Below are 19,747 nucleotides of genomic sequence, written 5' to 3'. Positions count from 1 at the left end.
AGAAAAATAAATAAATAAATCCCCTTCCCCTCCATGCTCCCCCCCCCCTGCAGCCCCAGCGTGTCCCCAGAGTGCCCCCAGAACCTTTGTGGGGTCCGGCAGCGATTTGGGGACCTTTCTGCCTGTGTCCCAGCACGTTCCCAGCATCCAAACCCCCCCCCAGTCTGGGGGAAAAAGTCTGCTCCGAACCCCAAAATTGCCATTTCTGCCCCTGTTGCGCTCTCCAGCTCCTCTTCCCAAGGCTCCCCCCCCCCCCCCCCCCCCAAATAAATAGGGATATTTATATATATAATATATATATATTTAAAACAAACGAACAAACGAACAGAGCTATCTGGGTGCTGGCGATGGAGCGAGCGGGTTAGCGGGAGGCCCGGGGGGGGGGGGGGCCGCACAGTCCCTGGGGCGATCCCGGAGTAGAGGGGGGGGGTCACTGCCGTGCAGCAGCCCCCCGTTTCACCCCCCCCCCCCCCCCCCCCCGAAGCAGGCACACACAAAACCGGGGAGAACAAGGCAGGGCGACGACGTCCTCCCGCCGTCCGTCCCCGGGGATGCTCGTTAAAGGCTTCGTTAGCTCCTTCCCAAGCAAAAACGTGCCCCCCCCCACTTTCCCCTTTCTCCACACCCCAAAAAGCGGCGCCCAGGCGGTGGGGTGGAGGGGGGCAGCTGGGGGGGGGTCCCCCGTCCCCCCGTCCCCCCGTCCCCCCCCACCAGAGCACACAGAGAGCAGCCGGGCTGGAGATGAGACGTGCTGGGGCGGGGGGGGGGGGTGGTCCTTGGTGGTGGTGGTGGGGGGGGGGGTCCCGGGGTGTTTGGGGGGGGTCCCCGGCCGCTCACACCCGCCAGAGGAGGAGGTGGTTGGTGCTGTCGTCGCGGCCCACGGTCTCGCTGCTGCTGGTCAGGCGGAAATCCTCGTAGCCGTCGCCGCCGCTGATCACCAGCATCTTGGCTTTGGGCAGGGCCAGGCTGGGGGCGCGGGGGCGAGCGGGGTCCCGGGGCTCCGCGTCGCTCGGCTGCTCGGGGCCTTGGGGGGGGGGGGGGGGGGGGGGGGGGGCACGGAGAGCTGGGAGGTGTGGCCCTCCTGCCGTAATTAGCCCCTCCTGCCCCCCCCAAATAGCCCCTCCCACCTCATTTAGCCCCCTCCCACTGCAATTAGCCATGCCCACTTCGATTAGCCCCTCCCACCCCAATTAGCCCCTCCCACTCCAATTAGCTACTCCCACCCCAATTAGCCCCCCCATTGACACATAGTCCCTCCCACCCCAATTAGCCCCTCCCACTTCAATGTAGCCCCTCCCACCCCAATTAGCACCTCCCACTCCCATGTAGCCACTCCCACCCCAATTAGCCCCTCCCATTGCCACACAGCCCCTCCCACCCCGATTAGCCCCTCCCACTTCAATGTAGCCCCTCCCACTCCAATTAGCACCTCCCACTCCCATGTAGCCACTCCCACCCCAATTAGCCCCTCCCATTGCCACACAGCCCCTCCCACCCAAATTAGCCCCTCCCACCCTAATTAGCACCTCCCACTCCCATGTAGCCACTCCCACCCCAATTAGCCCCTCCCGCTCCAATTAGCCCCTCCCACTTCCATGTAGCTCCTCCCACCCCAAATAGCCCCTCCCATTGCCACATAGCCACTCCTACCCTAATTAGCCCCTCCCACAATTAGCACCTCCCACCCCAAACAACACCTCCCATTTCCATGTAGCCCCTCCCGCCCAATTAGCCCCTCCCAGTCCAATTAGCCCACTCCCACCCCAATTAGCTCCTCCCACCCCACATAGCCCCTCCCACTCAACCAGCCCCTCCCATTTAGCCCCTCCCACTTCTGTTTAGCCCCGCCCTTCATTTAGCCCCTCCCACACCCGCCCCACCCCATTCCCTTGTAGCCACTCCTATGTAGCTCCTCCCACCCCGTTTAGCTCACACCCACAATTAGCCCCTCCTTTCCCAATTAGCCCCACCCCCTTAATGTAGCCCCTCCCACCCGAACAGCCCCTCCCACCCCGACTAGCCCCTCCCATTTCCAATTAGCCCCTCCCCTTTCCAACAGCTCCTTCCCGCCCCATCTCATTAAGCCCTCCCCTTACCCCAGCCCCTCCCACCCCATTTAGCCCCTCCCAGCCCCCCATTTAGCCCCTCCCACCCCATTTAGCCCCTCCCACCCCCTTTAGCCCCGCCCACCCCCCTTTAGCCCCGCCCACCCCGTTAAGCCCCGCCCCCCCCTTTAGCCCCGCCCACCCCGTTAAGCCCCGCCCACCCCGTTAAGCCCCGCCTACCCGCGTGCCCCGGCAGCGGGAAGAGGAGGTCGAAGCCGTCGGGCAGGGGGATGGCGGCCAGGAAGCGGACGTGCCCCGTGTGCCCCTGCGCCAGCCCCACCAGCGCCGGGGCCGCCTTGGCCGGCAGCGCCAGCGTCAGCACCACGCCGGCGCTCGTCCCGATCCACAGCAGCTCCTTGCACGCCAGCAGCGCCGTGATGCGCAGGCACGCCGCCTTGTGCTGCCGGATGATGGCATCCGAGCCTGCGGGCGGGCCGCGCCGTCAGCGGTTTCCCCCCCGCCCACCCCCCCCAAGACGGGTGCTGAGCCCGCCCCGCGCACCCCCCGTTTGGCAGCTGCCCGCCTGGTTTTGCGTGGCATTTTGCAGCACCTGCTCTATTTCTGCATGGCATTTTGCAGCTGCTCCTCTATTTCTGCATGGCATTTTGCAGCTGCTTTCTGATTTCTGCATGGCATTTTGCACTGGCTGCCTGATTTCTGCATGGCATTTTGCAGCAACTGCTATTTCTGCATGGCGTTTTGCAGCTGCTCCTCTATTTCTGCATGGCATTTTGCAGCTGCTGATTTCTGCATGGTGTTTTGCAGCACCTGCTCTATTTCTGCATGGCATTTTGCAGCTGCTGCCTGATTTCTGCATGGCATTTTGCAGCAACTGCTATTTCTGCATGGCATTTTGCAGCTGCTCTATTGCTCTATTTCTGCATGGCATTTTGCAGCTGCTTTCTGATTTCTGCATGGCATTTTGCACTGGCTGCCTGATTTCTGCATGGCATTTATGCAGCACCCGCTCTATTTCTGCACGCATTTTGCAGCCACCCAGGTGTTGTGCTATTGCTGCATGGGATTTTGTAGCCACCTGCCTGGTTTTGCATGGCATTTTGCAGCTGCTGCCTGATTCCTGCATGGCATTTTGTAGCACCCGCTCTATTTCTGCACAGCATTTTGCAGCACCCACTTTTATTTCTGCATGGCATTTTGCACCTGCTTTCTGATTTCTGCATTTTGCAGCGTCCCCTCTATTTCTGCATGGCATTTTGCAGCACCCACTCTATTTCTGCACGGGGTTTGCAGCCACTCAGGTGTTGTGCTATTGCTGCATGAGATTTTGTAGCTGCCTGTCTGGTTTTGCACGGCATTTTGCAGCTGCTTTCTGATTTCTGCATGGCATTTTACAGCATCCCCTCTATTTCTGCACGGCATTTCGCAATATCCACTCTATTTCTGCATGGCATTTCGCAATATCCACTCTATTTCTGCATGGCATTTTGTAGCACCCACTTTATTTCTGTGTGGCATTTTGCAGCTGCTTTCTGATTTCTGCATAGCGTTTTGCAGCATCCCCTCTATCTCTGTGTGGCATGTCGCAGCACCAACTCTATTTCTGCATCAGGTTTATAGCAACTGCTATTTCTGCATGGTATTTTGCAGCACCCACTCTATTTCTGCAAGGCATTTTGCAGCCACCCAGGTGTTGTGCTATTGCTGCATGAGATTTTGTAGCTTCTTGCCTGGTTTTGCATGGCATTTTGCAGATGCTTTCTGATTTCTGCATAGTGTTTTGCAGCATCCCCTCTATCTCTGTGTGGCATGTCGCAGCACCCGCTCTATTTCTGCAAGACATTTTGCACCTGCTGCCTGATTTCTGCATGACATTTTGCAGCACCCACTCTTTCTGCACGGGGTTTGCACACACCCAGGTGTGGTGCTATTGCTGCATGGGATGATGTAGCTGCCCGCCTGGTTTTGAACGGCATTTTAGAGCAGCTGCCTGATTTCTGCATGGCATTTAGCAGCACCCATTTTATTTCTGCATGGCATTTTGCAGCAACTGCTATTTTTGCATGGCATTTTGCAGCTGCTTTCTGATTGCTGCATAGCATTTTGCAGCATCCCCTCCATCTCTGCATGGCATTTCACTGCACCCACTCTATTTCTGCATCATGTTTTACAGCAACTGCTATTTCTGCATGGTATTTTGCAGCACCCACTCTATTTCTGCATTGCATTTTGCAGCCACCCAGGTGTTGTGCTATTGCTGCATGAGATTTTGTAGCTGCTTGCCTGGTTTTGCATGGCATTTTGCAGCTGCTTTCTGATTTCTGCATGGCATTTTGCAGCCACCCAGGTGTTGTGCTATTGCTGCATGGGATTTTATAGCTGCTGACCTGGTTTTACATGGGATTTTGCAGCTGATTTCTGATTTCTGCATGACATTTCACAGCAACTGCAATTTCTGCATGGGATTTTGCAGCTGCATCCTGATCTCTGCATGGCACTTTGCAGCCATACAGGGACTGCCCTATTCCTGCATGGGGTTTTTCAACTACTTCACTATTACTCCATGGGATTTTGCAGCTGCATCCTGATTTCTGCATGAGGTTTTGGCACTGATATCTTATTTCTGCATGGGATCATGCCACCACCCAGGCATTGTGCTATTGCCATGTGGGATTTTTTATCTGCTACCCTATTTTTTCTGAGGAACCTTGCAGCAACCATTTTATTTCTGCGTGGGGTTTTGCAGCTACCCATGAATTGCCTTATTCCCACTTGGAGTTTTGCAACCATTGTGCTGTTTCTCCATGGGATTTTGGAGCTGCATCCTCATTTCTGCAGGGGCTTTTGCAGCTGCCTTGGGGTTGCCCTATCTGTGCTTAGGATGCTTTCACATCCGCTGCCTTATTCCTGCGTGGGATTTTGCAGCTGCCCAGGGGCTGCAAAATGTAGAGGCTGAACTCCACGAGTGCAGGGAGAAGCTTTGGTCCCTGAAACTGGTCGGGAAGCTGGGGATGTTGATGCACTTTGCAGCAGTGGATGCTCCAGGGGGGAGCACGTTTTTAAGGGAGGCGATGTGCATGGAACAGAAAATGGGAAAAACAGCCGGAAACAGGGATTTTGGGGGCTTACCAGCGAGCATCTTGTGCACAGGGGGGGTGACGTCCGCCTCGGCCAGCTGCTCGTAGCTGGTGGCATGGTAGAGGCGCACCTGGGCGCTGCCCTGCAGCGCGACCCAGACGCCGGGCCCCGCGCTCACCATGCAGGTCACGCTGCGGCCGCTGTCCTGCCCCACGTGGAGCGTGTGCTGCGGGCGACAGAGCCACACCGATGCCACCCGGAGCCTCTGGGGACTGTCCCCGGTCCCCCCGGCTCGAGGTGTCATGCTCGCTGTACCTCCTGCACCAGCGTGGCCGTGTTGAGGACGATGACCCGGTTCTGGCAGCCGCACCACAGCTTCCCCGCCACCGCCACCATCTTCGTGATGGGGCTCCCCGGCGAGCCCAGGGACAGGGATTTGGAGTTTTGGGGGTCCCAGAAGCGACCTGTAAGGACAGTGGGAGATGGGGGGGGTCTTTAAAGCCCCAAACCCCCCAAGCTTGAGCTGGTTAGGGGAGAAGTGGTGGCTGGAAACGTCCTTGTGGGATGCTGATGCATCCCCCTTTATAGGGCAGGTGATGTCCTTGGGGTGACACAGTCAGCAGGGCCCATGTGCTCTGAATTTGGGGTTGCCCATTCAGCATCCCTCGAGGGATGGCCCTCTCTGGGGACCTGCTGCCCTCCCTGGGGATGCAGAGGAGCTGCAGGCACCCAGAGCATCCTCTGCTGGGGCTCCACCCGACGGCCCTGACCTGGCCTCACCTGCCTCCCGCTGGTACGCGATGAGCTCCCCGTTGGCCAAGGACACAAAAACTTGGTTATCGAGGTATCTGCAGGAAGAGACGAGCTTTGAGAGCCGCTGCTGGGCCACCCCAAACTCATCCCCACGGGGCCCAAAAGCCTCCTGCCCGCTTACAAGATGCACATGACGGAGGCGGCGTGCTGCATCTTCATGCTGTTCTTCCTGTTGCGGATGTTGTCCGAGGACTGGTACACGTGGATGCTGCGGAGACGGGAGGCAGAAGGACGGCGTTGAGCCCCTCCCGAAGCCGGGGGAGCCTCAAATGGGGTCCCTCCTCGCTGGGCACGCACCAGCCGTCCTCGGTGCCCAGCCACATGGAGCTCTGGTAGGCTTCGGGGTCGAGGCTCAGCAGGTCCTCGAGGCTGCCGCGGGTGAAGGAGCCGCGGCTGGAGCGCCGCAGGGCTCGGCCGTCCGTGGGGCTCTCGCCGTGCCGGCTCTGCCCGAAGGTGGTGGCGAGGGGGAGGAAGCTGGGCTCCTGCTCCTCCTCCGAGCTCGTCGTCTCCGCTGCCGCCTCCTTGCAGCTTGGGATTTCCTCGTCTGGGGGGGGTGAGGAGGGTGGTTGGGTGGTGAACACCCAGCGATGGCCATGGGATGGGGAGGAGATCACGGGACGGCTGTCGTGGCGGTGTGGGGACTCGGGAAGGACGGATGGATGCTGACCCCAAAACACAGCAGACTTTACCCAAAACGGGGGACAAGCTGCCGCCCCAACCCTGGCATCACGGGGTCCGAATTAGGACATCCCTATCCCTTTTCCCAGGGCTTTTTCAGCTTAAAAGGCAACAGGAACCCCCTTTTTTTTGATGCCCAATGAACGCAAGGCAGAGTGGGGACCGACTGCTGGGACAATCAACGCTGCCCATCGTTTTGGGGCAAAACAACGGCTTTTCCCTAATTAGGGGCCCGCGGGGGCGACTCACTGCCAAAGCTGGAGGAGATGGTGGAGTGGCTGGCCTGGCTCTGCAGCGTGCCCGAGGGGCTGGGCGAGGACTCGTCGTCTGTGTCGTCGCTGTCGAAGGGCACCAGCTCCCTGTGGGCGCTGTCGACGGGCTCGGAGAGCTCCAGCGACGAGCCCGAGATGGAGATATGCAGGCACTGCTGCGGCCCCGTGTCCTCCAGCTGCGCCTGGCACCGGCTCCGAGGACGGGCTGGCCAGCGGCTCGGCGCGCTCCCTGCCGCGGGGACAGCCGCAGCTCCAGCACCGGGATGCGGCGATGCCGGTGCCGGCCACGCGGTGCCGGTGCCGTACCTGTACGCCCGCTTGAGGCCGGGCACGGAGGCGATGCAGAGGATCCTGGCCGAGCAGACAGCGATGCACGCCTCGACGGTGGGCTCCTTGCGGATGCTGAGCAGGCAGACCTGCCCCACGTAGCCGTCGCTGTTGCACACCCACACCTCGTGGGCGTTCTCTGGGCTGCTGTGGCTGGGAGAAGCACAAGAAAACTGGAAGGGGGCAAAAGACAAGGAGAGGTCACTTGGGAAGGCAGCAGCAAGGCGGCGGCACGCTGGCATCCCGATGGTCAAGAGGGATGCTTAAATAAACCCTCCTGGGGGTCTGGGAGCGGCAGGTGGACCAACCTGCATCCCACTCCGTGTCTTCATGATGGGGATGGCCTTGAGGAACTCTGGGTCCAGACAGTTTTTGCTGGAAGCTGGGAAAATAGGGTGAGAAGGAGGTGGTTCTGCCAGCACCAGGTGTGGTGCTGAGCCCATCTGGGCGTTCCGCCCCGCGTCCCGGCGTTACCCAGCTTCTTCTTGGCATCTTCGAAGGCTTGCTCAAAGCCGAGCCGTGCGTCGGGGTTGGGGAACTCGAAGATGAAGGACTCGGTGCCGTCGGCCTTGGCAGCGCTGAGCTCTACTTTGTTGGGGGGGAAGGCCATGCTGAAGGACAGGGACTGCTTCTCCGCCAGCTCCCGGTGGATGGCGGCCATCAGGTCCTTGATCACGTCGTCCAGGCTCTGGGCAGGGGGACAACGGTGTCGAGGTCCAGCGGGGCCACCCCAGCCATGTGCCCATGTTGCATCCCGAGCATCCTCTGCAGGGCTGCTGGCAGCTGGGTCCTTTGACCACAGCCAACAGCCCTCCCAAAGTCCATTGACCATGGCCACCAGCCCTCCCAAGGTCCTTTGACCATGGCCACCAGCCCTCCAAGGTCCTTTGACCATGGCCACCAGACCTCCCAAGGTCCTTTGACCATGGCCACCAGACCTCCCAAAGTCCTTTGACCACGGCCACCAGCCCTCCCAAGGTCCTTTGACCATGGCCACCAGCCCTCCCAAGGTCCTTTGACTACAGCCACCAGCCCTCCCAAGGTCCTTTGACCACGGCCACCAGCCCTCCCAAGGTCCTTTGACCACGGCCACCAGCCCTCCCAAGGTCCTTTGACCATGGCCACCAGCCCTCCCAAGGTCCTTTGACCATGGCCACCAGCCCTCCCAAAGTCCTTTGACCACGGCCACCAGCCCTCCCAAGATCCTTTGACCACGGCCACCAGCCCTCCCAAGGTCCTTTGACTACAGCCACCAGCCCTTCCAAAGTCCTTTGACCAGCCACCAGCCCTCCCAAGGTCCTTTGACCATGGCCACCAGCCCTCCCAAAGTCCTTTGACCACGGCCACCAGCCCTCCCAGAGGACAACCCAGAGGGTCCCACGGGGGTCACCACCACTGGGGCGCCGTCCCTGTACCTGGTGGGGGAAGCTGAGGGTCTCCGACAGTTTGCTGACTTGGCCCAGTGTGCTGAGGTCCTCGTCCAGGCGGCTGATGCTCTTCTGGATGCTCTCCCTGTTGGTGGCTTGCGAGGCACCTGCGTGGGGACATGGCCACATGGCATTAACCCCTTCCTCCCCAGCACCCCACAGAGGAGCTCTGTCCCCAAATGCTTTTAGCTGGAGTGGTGCCACCTCCATCTGTGGGATCCTTTGAGCCTGTCACCCTCAGCTGGGGGTGAGCAATGGGTTTTGGGGTGTGGGGACAACAGCAGGCAGCGACAGACCTTTGACGATGTCCACGTCCTCCAGCGGCAGCTTCCAGAGCAGCTTGTACTTGCTGGCAGTGTCAATGACGCTGGCTGCCGTGTACCTGTGGGTCAGGGGCTGGCTGAGCCTCGCCTGCACCCAGGCACTGTCCCCAGCGCCCTAAAACCATCCCAGCCCGCCATGGACACCCCGAGGAGGTGGGATAACCCCTGAGAGCTGCGATGGGAGAGGGACCTGGCTGGGTGCCCCTGGGCACGGGGCGCTGGGGGTGTCCCCCATGCCTGGCGGCACTCACAGGCTCATGGAGCTGCGGCGGAGGGAGCCTGACTTGCGCTTCAGTGTGGTGCACACCAGCAGGTCCGTGAAGAGGAAGAGCGAGCGATCCTTCTTCCCACCCACTGCCTTCTGCAGGGGCATAGAAGACATGAGGGTGAACGATGACGGCACCCACCTCTGCCTCAGTTTCCCCAAGTGGTGCTCAAGGGAGCCCATGGGATGCCAGGACCTCTGGGGTTCCATCTTCAGCACCTCTGTTCATCCCTGACCCCAGGCTGCTGAGGGCTCTCCCTGTCTCCTCCTGGCTCCCAAGCCCCTCTCATCTTTCCCCATGCACTTGGGGAATTTTATGTCATCTCCTTCCATACCTCCCTCCACCCATGTGTGCGTCCATCATCTGTCATCCATCGTCCATCCTTTCCTCCATCCATCCATGCATTCATCTATCCGTCCGTCCGTCCGTCCATCCATCCATCCATCTATCCATCCATCCCTCCCTCCCTCCCTCCCTCCCTCCATTCCTCCATCCCTCCACCCATCCATCTACCCATCCATCCATCCATCATCCATCCATCCATCATCCATCCATCCACCCACCCATCCACCCATCCATCCCTCCGTGGCTCCCCATGTGCATTCAGTCCCACTGTGACCCACGATCCCAGCCACCCACTGCTCCATATCGTGCTTAGCACCACGGTGCTGCCCAGGCGGCCACACCGTGGGGACAAGGGACACGGGGTCACCTCGCTCTTACCACTTCCACCACCATCTCCTGGCGCAGGAACCTGCGGAGCGGGGCCTGGAGCTGTGGGGACGAGGAGGCTCATGAGTGGCTTCGTCCCTGCCCCTGCACCCCCCTGGCACCGAGCTGTCACCCTGTCCCCTTCCCAAACCTCCCGGCAAGGGAGGATGAGGAAAGCAGGACCTGGACGAGAAAACAAGTGGCCCAACCTAGTTCAACCCAGAAAGAGCAAAAATGGCTCAGTTTTGGGCAAAAGGAAAGACCCACCCCATTGGCGTTTGGTGCTGGGCGCAGCTCTGGCGTGGGTGCTGCACCCTTGGGTGCAGCAGGGCTGCAGAAAGGCTTGCCCAAGCTGGGTGTCCCCACCTCCCTGCAGCTGGCACCCCCATCACCCTCGCCCATGGCCACCCTGGACCCCACACCGAGCCCCCCATCCGTACGTCCTCCATCCCTTCGATGTGGGACTCGATCTCCTGCACGATGCGGGCGTTCCTCTCCACCTCCTCGGCGCTCTTCATCCCCTTGTTGATCCTCTCGGCCACCTGCTTGATGTTGCGCTGGGCGTCGATGAGGAAGGGGTGGTCGGGGTGGTCCTCTGGGGTGTGCTTCAGCAGGTCCTGATGTGGGGACACCGCCTGGATGTCACCACGATGCCACCCCCCTCGCTGAGCCCCCATCCAGCCATGGTGGCCGTGGGGGCACACCGAGCTGTGGACTTCACATCAAGGGAGGAAGAAAGGGCTGGGAGGGACGGGACGGCCCTAAAAGCTGCCCTTACGAGGAGGGGGGGATGAGCCATGGTCTCACCCGCTCCCAGGACGGCACGGACCCCGTCCCGGCGCCGCTCCTCCTACCTTCACCAGCAGCTCGTACCGCGGGATCCTCTGCACGGGCTTGATCATCAGGTCAGACAGAGCCTGCTTCTCCTTGTTCTCCCGCATGCTTTGCTGAAAAACATCGGTGGGGACAAGGACGGGCCCGTTAGGTGGGACACACGCCGTGACACCAGCCTTGGACCTGGAGCAACAACACTTTGGGGTCCTGGGGGCTCCTTTTGTCACCATCCGGAGTGATGTTGGCTCATCCCAGACCATGCTCCACGTAACAAAAAAGAGTGGAAAAATCCCAATTTGGCCATAGACAATCAGTTTACTCCCATTAACCCTGACTCTGCTCCACCAGTGGCTCCACACCCACCTCCAGGAATTTGATGAACGCTGGCCGTGCCTCCTTGGCGATCCTGACGGCGTCCTTGGCATTGAGGAAGTTATCGATGTAGGCAGAGTAGATGTTCACCAGCACGTCCTTGGAGAACTGGGGGGGGGGGGGGGGGGGGGGGGGAGGCAAAAAAAGAGGCTCGACACGAGATCCCCCCACACCTCTGGGCATGTTTGGGGCTGGAGGAGTTGTCCCAAGGGTTAACGGCACCCGTCTGGGATCTGCCCAGGCTCAGCTCCCCGCCTCGATGCCTCAGCCCTGACATTTCTGCTCGACGCAGAAACGCCGAGCTGCAGAGCCCCTGTTAAGCTAAAGCAGACCGAGGGCCTGGAGATCGTCTCTCCCCATCCCCAACGTGGTTTGCCCGTCCTTTCGTCATCCCCCTGCTCCCTGCTCCCAGCTTTTCCCTGCCGAAAGCAAAGCCTGGGCGCGGGGGAGCTTCAGGATGGACCCTTCTCGTCCCCACCCCGCGATGGGATGGGGTCGGGCCCTACCGACTGCACCAGGAGGTCGCCCACTTTCTGCTTCTCGTGCCAGTTCTGCACGCAGTCGTGGATCTGCTCCAGGAACTGCTCGTGGTGCTCCAGCAGCTCGGGGATCTGGTCGAAGATCTCGTCCACCAGGGACGGGTCACACAGCAGCGAGTTCTCCGGCTGCTTCAGCGGCTTCATGTAACCCTGCGGGGAAGCGTCGCGCTGGGGCACCCGACAGATTTTTTTGTTTCCACCTCCCCAGGATTAATTTTTCAACCCATTTAAGTACCAGGAACTGCAGGATCCTGCAGCAGGGGGGTCCCTGGGGAGCCCAGCCAAGGCTTGGGATGCTGGAGGAGGCATCAACCCTGGGTCCTGCATGACTTTGGGCACCTGGGGACCCGTCAGAGGGACCAGACCAGCAGTTTGGGCACCCCACTTCTCCTGGGCCCCATCCCACCCATCACATCCCCATTTCAGTGTGGGGAGAAGAGCGGGTTTGGATGAGGAACCTCCAAAGCACTGTGTCCTCTGTCCCCCAGCCATGGCCTCAATGGCCTCCAAACCTTTGCTGTCATGAATTTTGGTCCCCTCTATGTTATCCAGATGGGAAATCGGGGCAGAACAACCAAATCTGCTGGTTCTTGGTGGGATTTAGGGTGTTTGGGACCAGGAGGGGCTGAACCAGAAGGGTGGATGTGCTGGGTCAAGCTCTGGACCACCACCTCGCCCACGAACCCCTCTTGGCAATGGCCAACGAGCAATGCTTGGGGGCAGCAGGGCTCTACAAAACCACTTTCCAAGTGGTTCCACTTTCTCAAGCCCTGCAGACACATGGTGCGGGGTGCTGGTGCCCTCCAGGACACGGGGAGGACCATGGAGCTGAGCAGCGAGGCCAGGACCCACTCCGTGCTGCTTCAGGTGTCCCCATCCGAGCCAACGAGGGAGGAATCCCCACCAAGGATGAGGTTCCCCAGGCTGATGGTGGACATCTCACAGAGACCCCAGTTAGAAGGGTCGGATCCTTCCCAGAGCTCCAAACCCAACGGGGCCAACACCTCCAGAGGGAGCTGGGCTGGGCCAGGTTTGGTCCCCGCATCCCACCCGGCACTAAACTGGGTGAGTGGGGACCAGATGGGGAGAAGAGCATGGAGACAGTTCCCACCAAAGGGGTTGGCTGGGAGATGCTGCTCCAGGGGGTCCTGGTGCCTGGTGGCCATGATACTACATGCCACCAGTGCATGCCTGGATCCAAACACCTCGTCCTGGTTGGGACTGGAGAGCTGGGGACATCTGGATGCCTGTGATCTCACCAGAAACCCAGGTCCCCTAGATATGTCCCATGGGTGAGAGCTCAGCCACCAGCACCCCACGGCTCCCACCCACGTCCATTGGGTGCCTCCTGCATGTCCTCCCCCACCAGGCTGCTCTGCCACCTCGGAGGGGGACAGGAGCACAGGGGACAGCCTCTGGCCATGCTGAGACCAGCACAGACACCTTCTGGCCATGAACTGTGCGTAGCTCCCCCAAAATAAGACCCAGACCAGGCTCCTCTCACCCCTCCGAGATATATTTCTGCACGAGGAGCAGCCTTGAAGGGTCCTCTCCTCCTGCGCACCATCCGGCAGGGCACATCTGGATGGGGACTTCTTGGAAAACCCAAGCCAGGTGTTGGGATGATGCTCAGGGGTTGGAATTAGCTCAGTAAAAAAAAAAAAAGGGACCTAAAAAAGTCCTTGGCCCATGGCTGTGGGAGCTGGAGCAGAGCAGAAAATGAGGGGGGTAACAGGGATGGGGGCTTGGAGACCCAGGGCGCAGGATGGGCAACGGTGGTGGCCCAGGAAGTGCAAGGAAGAGGTTTTGGGGATCGAGCACGGGAACAAGCTCAGGGACACGACACCCCCTAGGTGACAGCTGATCCGGAACAGTTATAGGGTTGATTTGGAGGCAGAGGTGACCCCACACCCCATCCTCAGCAGTGCTGCTTTCCATACAGCTCCCATCACCGATCCCACTGTCCCCAACGCTGCCACCGGTCCCCTCCCCGTCCCCGTGCTGTTACAAGACCAGGACTCCAAATTCAGGTCCCGGGGACGGTCACAAGGAAGGGACAACACCTCTGGATGTCCCCAGCGGGGTGGTGGCCCCGCCGTGCGCCCCATCGAGGCGGCGCCGGGCCACCGCGTGTCACCCGCCCGCGCCCCCGCCGCGCCTCCTCACCTGCATCAAGGTGCGCAAGGACTCCACGTAGGACTGCTCCGTGTCCAGCAGCGTCATGATGACGTGCTTCCTCATGTCCTGCGCGGGCAGAGAGAAGCCAAATGAAATCGGGGCGATCCGAGGGGCCGGGGGGACCCGGCTGCTGCCTCGGGGCACCGAGGCGTCCCCTCCGGTGGCGGCGCAGGGGGGCTGTGCGCCGCGGGAGCCCGGCGCTCGTCCAGCTCCCTCTCCACCCCGATGGAGGAATCCAGGAGGATTAGGAAGTACATGACACCGAGCTCACAGACGCCTGGTTTCCTCCGCGCCCGCGTCAGGAGCTCTCACAGCCCTACATGGGTCGGTGCCGGCGGCCTCCTTCTCCCTGCGCTCGGCGCGGCCCCGCGCCGCGAATTCCTTACGGCCCCCGGGCACCCGCGCTGCTCCCGGTCAGCCCCGACGCCCTGTGCCCCAAGGAGGGGGCTCAGGGAGGGCAGGGGGTGGGGGTCCAGGCAGCTGCGGGGCTTAGAGACCCCCCCCAGCACGCAGAACCCATGGGGGGTGTCCCCGAGCGCAGCCCAGGCTGCAGCTCAGCCTCGGCGCAAGATGGTCCAAGGGCCCCCAGTGGGTGATGCCCCAAAAGTTTTGGGTGCAGAGATGGTCCAAAGGCTCTACCCACCAAAATTTTGGGGTTTAGAGATGGTCCAAGGACCCTGCCTGTGAGAAACCCCAAGTTTTTTAGGTGCTGGGGTGCTCCAAGGACCCTTGGTGCAGACACCCCAAAGGTTTTGGGTGCTGAGATGCTCCAAGGACCCTTGGTGCAGAGAAACCCCAAAAGTTTTCAATGCAAAGATACCCCAAGGGCTCTGGTGTGAGATGCCCCAAAAGCCTGTGGTGCAAACGTGCTCCAAAGTCCTTGCACCCCAAAAGTTTTGGGGGCTGAGATGCTCCAGAGACCCTGGGTGTGGAGATGCCCAAAAAAGATTTGGGTGCAGAGATGGTTCAAAGGCTCTACGCACCAAGATTTTGGGGTGTAGAGATGTTTCTAGGATCCTGCCTGTGAGAAAACCCGAAATTTTTAGGTGCTGGGGTGCTCCAAGGACCCTTCGTGCAGAGACACCCCAAAGGTTTTGGTGCTGAGACATTCCAAGGACCCTTGGTGCAGAGAAACCCCAAAAGTTTTCGAAGCAAACACATCCCAAGCGCTTTGGTGTGCGATGCCCCAAAAGATTTGGGTCCAAACATGCTCCAAATTCCCTGCACCCCAAAAGTTTTGGGTGCTGAGATGCTCCAAAGACCCTAGGTGCGGAGGTGCTTCAACGGATCTGAGCTCAGAGATGCTCAAAGTGTCCTAACCATTAATAAAACCTTTGGGGTGTTAATGGAGACACCCCAAAGCCCGTGGGGGCAGGGACCCCCAAAAAACCTACCAGCGGAGATGTCCCAGCCAGCTGCAGCACCGTCCCTGGAGTTCGGCTCTGCACCCCCAAAACTGGAGGGATTTAAGTGGGGATTTATTTCCCCCTCTCTCAGCCTCAAACTGCACCCCACAGTCCCAAACTGCACCCCAGCCCCACAGCTGATGCTTGTTCCCTGTTCCCTACAGGGACATGTGCATCCCAAATTTCCAGGGCATCCTCTCCGGGCGCCGATCCTCCCCCCCCCCAGCCACCCATCACCCGAGGACGGAGCCGTGCCTCAGTTTCCCCACCCGCGCTCCAGGCTGGGGTCACCTTCTCCACCAAGCAAGGAAGGAAAACGTTATTTAGGGCCAAAGAGTTCGGCGATGGGCCCAATCCTCCCCTGGGACGGGCAGAGCAGGGTGCTCGCCCCCCCTTCCCTGCCTCAGTTTCCCCCGTGGCAGCTCGCGGCGATGCTCTGGGACGTTTTTCCTGCAGGACCGGTGAGCTGAACAGGCTCAGCAAAGCACCACAGGCTTCAGTTTGGGGGATTTTTTGGCTGGGGGATGAGCCCCAACCATCCCAAAGGGGATTTTTCCATCTGTTATGGTTGTTATCCCGGGGGAAATTCCCGCTGGGATGAGCAGGAGCTGGGTGTAAAGGCCCCATCCCGCAGGACCAGGCAGGATGCGCCCCGCGGGGCTTTGCCCTCCACCTGCTCCTGCTCCGATCCCAAAACCCCGGCCTCATCCTGCATCCCCCGGAGCGATGTGAGCTGCTCAGCACCCCGGGGACCTCAGCACCGCTGCCAAGGGATTTGGGGGCACCTCCCCAGCACCGCAATCCCCCCCCAATCCGCACATACATCAGCGTGGGTGTGTGCAGGGGAGGGGGGATGTATGGATCCATCCCCTATCGCCCCCTCCAGCTTTTCGGGTGGGAGCCCCCCCAAAAACGGGGGCGGCGGGATGAGGATGGAGGCACGGTTGCCACGGCGATGGTGGTCCAGCCCCGGCGGCTTTCTCCCCACGCACATGTCCCGCCATGACGCAGCCGGGCCCCCCCCGACCCCCAAAACCCCTCCAGCATCCCCCAGGGACCCCCAACCCCATCCCCAAACCCAGCCCCATGCCTGGGGGGGTCCCCCCTTTTGTTGGCGTCACCTCGGGGCCCCCGCGGCCCTTCTCCGGCAGCTCCTCGGCGGCCCCACCGAGCCCGGAGGCGGCGGCGAAGGCCGCGTCGATGCCGTCCCCGATGTCTCGCATGTCCTCCAGCGCGATGGTGAACTGCGCCAGAGTCCTCACCATCTGCAGCATGCGGGTCCCGGGGTCGGTCCGTCCCTCGCGGCCCAAGGGGAAGGCAAAAAAAAAAAAAAAAAAAAAAATCTGGCTCTACCCCCCCCCAGAACGCCTTCCCCCCCCCTTCAAAAATAATAATAATGACGCCGACGAAAAGCCCGAGCGCTGCAGCGCGGAGGGGAATAAAATAAAATAGAGGGGTCTATTTATAGCGAGGCAATTCCGGATGGGTATTAAAAAAATAAATAAAATAATAATAATAATAATAATAATAAAAAAAAATGAATCCCTCCCGCGGAGAGGCTGCAGGCGGCGGGCGGCGCGTGCGTGCGTGCGTCCGGGGGCGCGTGGCGGTGGCACGCGTGGTCCCCGGCCCCGGGTGGCGCCGAGGCACCGGCAGCAGCGGGGAGCGGGGCTGGGAGACGGGGGCTGAGCCTGGCGGCGCGGCCGTGCCCACTGGCGCACGCCGGGGCCGCATCCTGCTCCGGGAGGGGGGGGGAAAAGGGGGGGATGCTGGGCTTCGTCGGAAGGGGATTGGGGTTTTCGTGGTGTTTATGGGGGTGGTGGGGTTGGTTTTGGGGTTTGGAACCCCTCCTTTGCTGCATTATGGGGTCTCCATCCTTTATTTCCAAGCAGGATTTGGGGTGCTGGGTCCCACTCCCCAAGCGCAGCCCCAATTGCAGGACCCATTTTCTTCCCGCCCCCCCAAAAAAAAAAACCAACACAACACCCTGTAGCACCCGCAGCCCCGCTCGCCAGGCGATGCAGCATCCCCGCATCCGCTTGCAGCGCGCTCCCCTCCTGCTTCGTTAATTAAATCTAATTAGCCGCTTGCCCGTTCCCACGGCAACGGCGTGCAGCAGGGCTGCGCCCTACTGCTGCAGACAGTAAATTTCCTCTCGGCGCCGAGCAAGACGAGCATCCCATAGCACGGAGGGGACCGGTGTGGGGACCAGGATGGGTGCGTGGCAGGATGCGTGCCAGCCCTCGGGTGGCCGGGGCTAATTAATCGCGTTCAGGGTAATGAGGCTACGCGCAAGGCAGCTCCTGTGGCCGCTTCTGCAGCACCCAGCTCTCGCCGTTGGCTCATTTCGGGTGCAATCAGGGCCAGCCTGGGGCCATCTGGGTTGCAAAGCAGGACCCATTCCTGTTGTAACCCCAGACACATTGGGATTACAGTCCTGGACCCCTCTGGGTTGCAATCCCAGACCTATTCCAGTTAAAACCCTGGACCCATTTGGGTTGCAAACCCAGATCTATTTTGGTTGAAACCCTGGATCCATTTGGGTTGTAATCCCGGACCCATTTCATTTGCAATCCCAGACCCACTGGGGTTGCAATCCTGGACCTATTGGGATTGCAATCTTGGACCCATTTCAGCTGCAGTCTTGGACCCATTTCTACTGCAATCCTGAACCCAAACGGACTGCGATTGCAGACCCATTTTAGATGCAATCCCAGACCCATCTGGATTATAATCCTGGACCCAAATAGATTGCAATCCCGGACCCACTGGGGTTGCAACCTTGAACTCACCTGGGTTGCAGCAATGGACCAGTTTGAGTTGCAGTATTGGGCCCATTTTGGTTGTAATCTCAGACCCACCTGGGTTGCAATCCCAGATCACTGAATCATAGAATCACAGAATGGTTTGGGGTGGAAGGGACCTTAAAGATCATCCCATTCCACCCCCCCTGCCATGGGCAGGGACAACTCCCACTAGATCAGGTTGCTCAAAGCCCCATCCAATCTGGATCCATTGAGGTTACAACCCCAGACCCATTTCAGTTGCAATCCCAGACCCATTTTGGTTGCAATCTCGGGCCCATTGGGGTTGCAATCCCGGACTCACTGGGGTTGCAGTCTTGGACTCACCTGGATTTCAAACCCTGATCCATTTAGGTTACAGTCCTGGACCCATTTCAGTTGCTATCTCAGACCCGTTTCATTTTCAATTCCAGACCAATTGGGGTCGCAATCCAGAATTCATTGGGGATGCAATCCCAGACCCACTGGGGTTGCAATCCCAGATCGATTGAGGTTGTAATCCTGGACCCAATGGGGTTGCAATCCAGGACCCACTGGGCTTGCAATCCTGGACCCATTGGGATTGCAATCCCAGATCCATTGAGGTTGCAATCCCAGACCCATTGGGGTTGCAAACCCAGACCCATTGGGGTTGCAGTCTTGGGCTTATCTGGGTTGCAAACCCCAATCCATTTAGGTTACAATCCTGGACCTATTTCGTTTGCAATCTCAGGCCCAGTGGGGTTGCAATCCCAGACCCCAGTGGGTTTGCAGAAGTGGGTTTGCAATCCCGGACCCATTGGAGTTGCAAGCCTGGACCCACTGGGGTTGCAGTTTTGGACTCATCTGGGTTGCAAACCCCAATCCATTTAGGTTACAGTCCTGGACCTATTTCATTTGCAATGTCAGGCCCAGTGGGGTTGAAATCCCAGACCAATGGGTTTGCAGTCCTGGACCCATTGGGGTTGCAGTCTTGGACTCAGCTGGGTTGCAGTCCCAGATCCATTTGGGTTACAGTCCTGGACCCATTTCACTTGCAACCTCAGATCCATTTCGTTTGCAATCTCAAACCCACTGGGGTTGCAATCCCAGACCCCAATGGGTTTGCAATCCCGGACCCATTGGAGTTGCAAGCCTGGACCCACTGGGGTTGCAGTTTTGGACTCATCTGGGTTGCAATCCCAGACCCACTGAGGCTGCAATCCTGGACTCACTGGGGTTGCAATCTCAGAACAGCTCAGGTTGCAATCCCAGATCCACTGGGGTCGCAAGCCTGGACCCACTGGGGTTTCAGTCTTGGACTCATCTGGGTTGCAATCCCAGATCCATTTAGGTTGCAGTCCTGGACCCATTTCATTTGCAATCCCAGACCCACTGAGGTTGCAAACCAGGATCCATTAGGGTTGCAATCCTAGACCCACTGGGCTTGAAGTCTTGGACTCATCTGGGTAGTAATCCCAGACACACTGAGGCTGCAATCCTGGACTCACTGGGGTTGCAATCTCAGAACAACTCAGGTTGTAATCCCAGATCCACTGGGGTTGCAATCCAGGACCCATTGGGGTTGCAGTCTTGGACTGGGCTGGGTTGCAATCCCAGATCCATTTAGGTTGCAGTCCTGGACCCATTCCATTTGCAATCCAGGACCCATTCGAATTGCAATCCCGGCCCCATTGG

General features: G+C 59.6%; 1 protein-coding gene across 1 annotated transcript in view; it reads right to left on the bottom strand.

Annotated features, from left to right (window-relative positions):
• Nucleotides 1-329: 329 nt before the first annotated feature.
• The window catches only part of ARHGEF17 (Rho guanine nucleotide exchange factor 17), a 37,318-nt gene continuing 17,900 nt past the window's right edge, over nucleotides 330-19,747 (bottom strand). The window contains 21 exon segments of the mRNA XM_066990035.1: nucleotides 330-1,024; nucleotides 2,286-2,528; nucleotides 5,193-5,367; nucleotides 5,457-5,605; nucleotides 5,922-5,989; nucleotides 6,076-6,162; nucleotides 6,252-6,498; nucleotides 6,882-7,086; nucleotides 7,088-7,133; nucleotides 7,211-7,404; nucleotides 7,540-7,613; nucleotides 7,706-7,919; nucleotides 8,647-8,765; nucleotides 8,955-9,040; nucleotides 9,233-9,342; nucleotides 9,971-10,021; nucleotides 10,399-10,575; nucleotides 10,813-10,905; nucleotides 11,156-11,272; nucleotides 11,671-11,853; nucleotides 13,870-13,947. Of these exon segments, the coding sequence (XP_066846136.1) occupies nucleotides 834-1,024; nucleotides 2,286-2,528; nucleotides 5,193-5,367; nucleotides 5,457-5,605; nucleotides 5,922-5,989; nucleotides 6,076-6,162; nucleotides 6,252-6,498; nucleotides 6,882-7,086; nucleotides 7,088-7,133; nucleotides 7,211-7,404; nucleotides 7,540-7,613; nucleotides 7,706-7,919; nucleotides 8,647-8,765; nucleotides 8,955-9,040; nucleotides 9,233-9,342; nucleotides 9,971-10,021; nucleotides 10,399-10,575; nucleotides 10,813-10,905; nucleotides 11,156-11,272; nucleotides 11,671-11,853; nucleotides 13,870-13,947 (2,907 nt within the window). The 3' untranslated portion in view covers nucleotides 330-833.

The sequence above is a fragment of the Anser cygnoides genome, chromosome 1 (genome assembly GCF_040182565.1).
Source record: "Anser cygnoides isolate HZ-2024a breed goose chromosome 1, Taihu_goose_T2T_genome, whole genome shotgun sequence".
NCBI classification, from domain to species: domain Eukaryota; kingdom Metazoa; phylum Chordata; class Aves; order Anseriformes; family Anatidae; genus Anser; species Anser cygnoides.
This window is presented reverse-complemented; position numbering and strand designations above follow the sequence as displayed.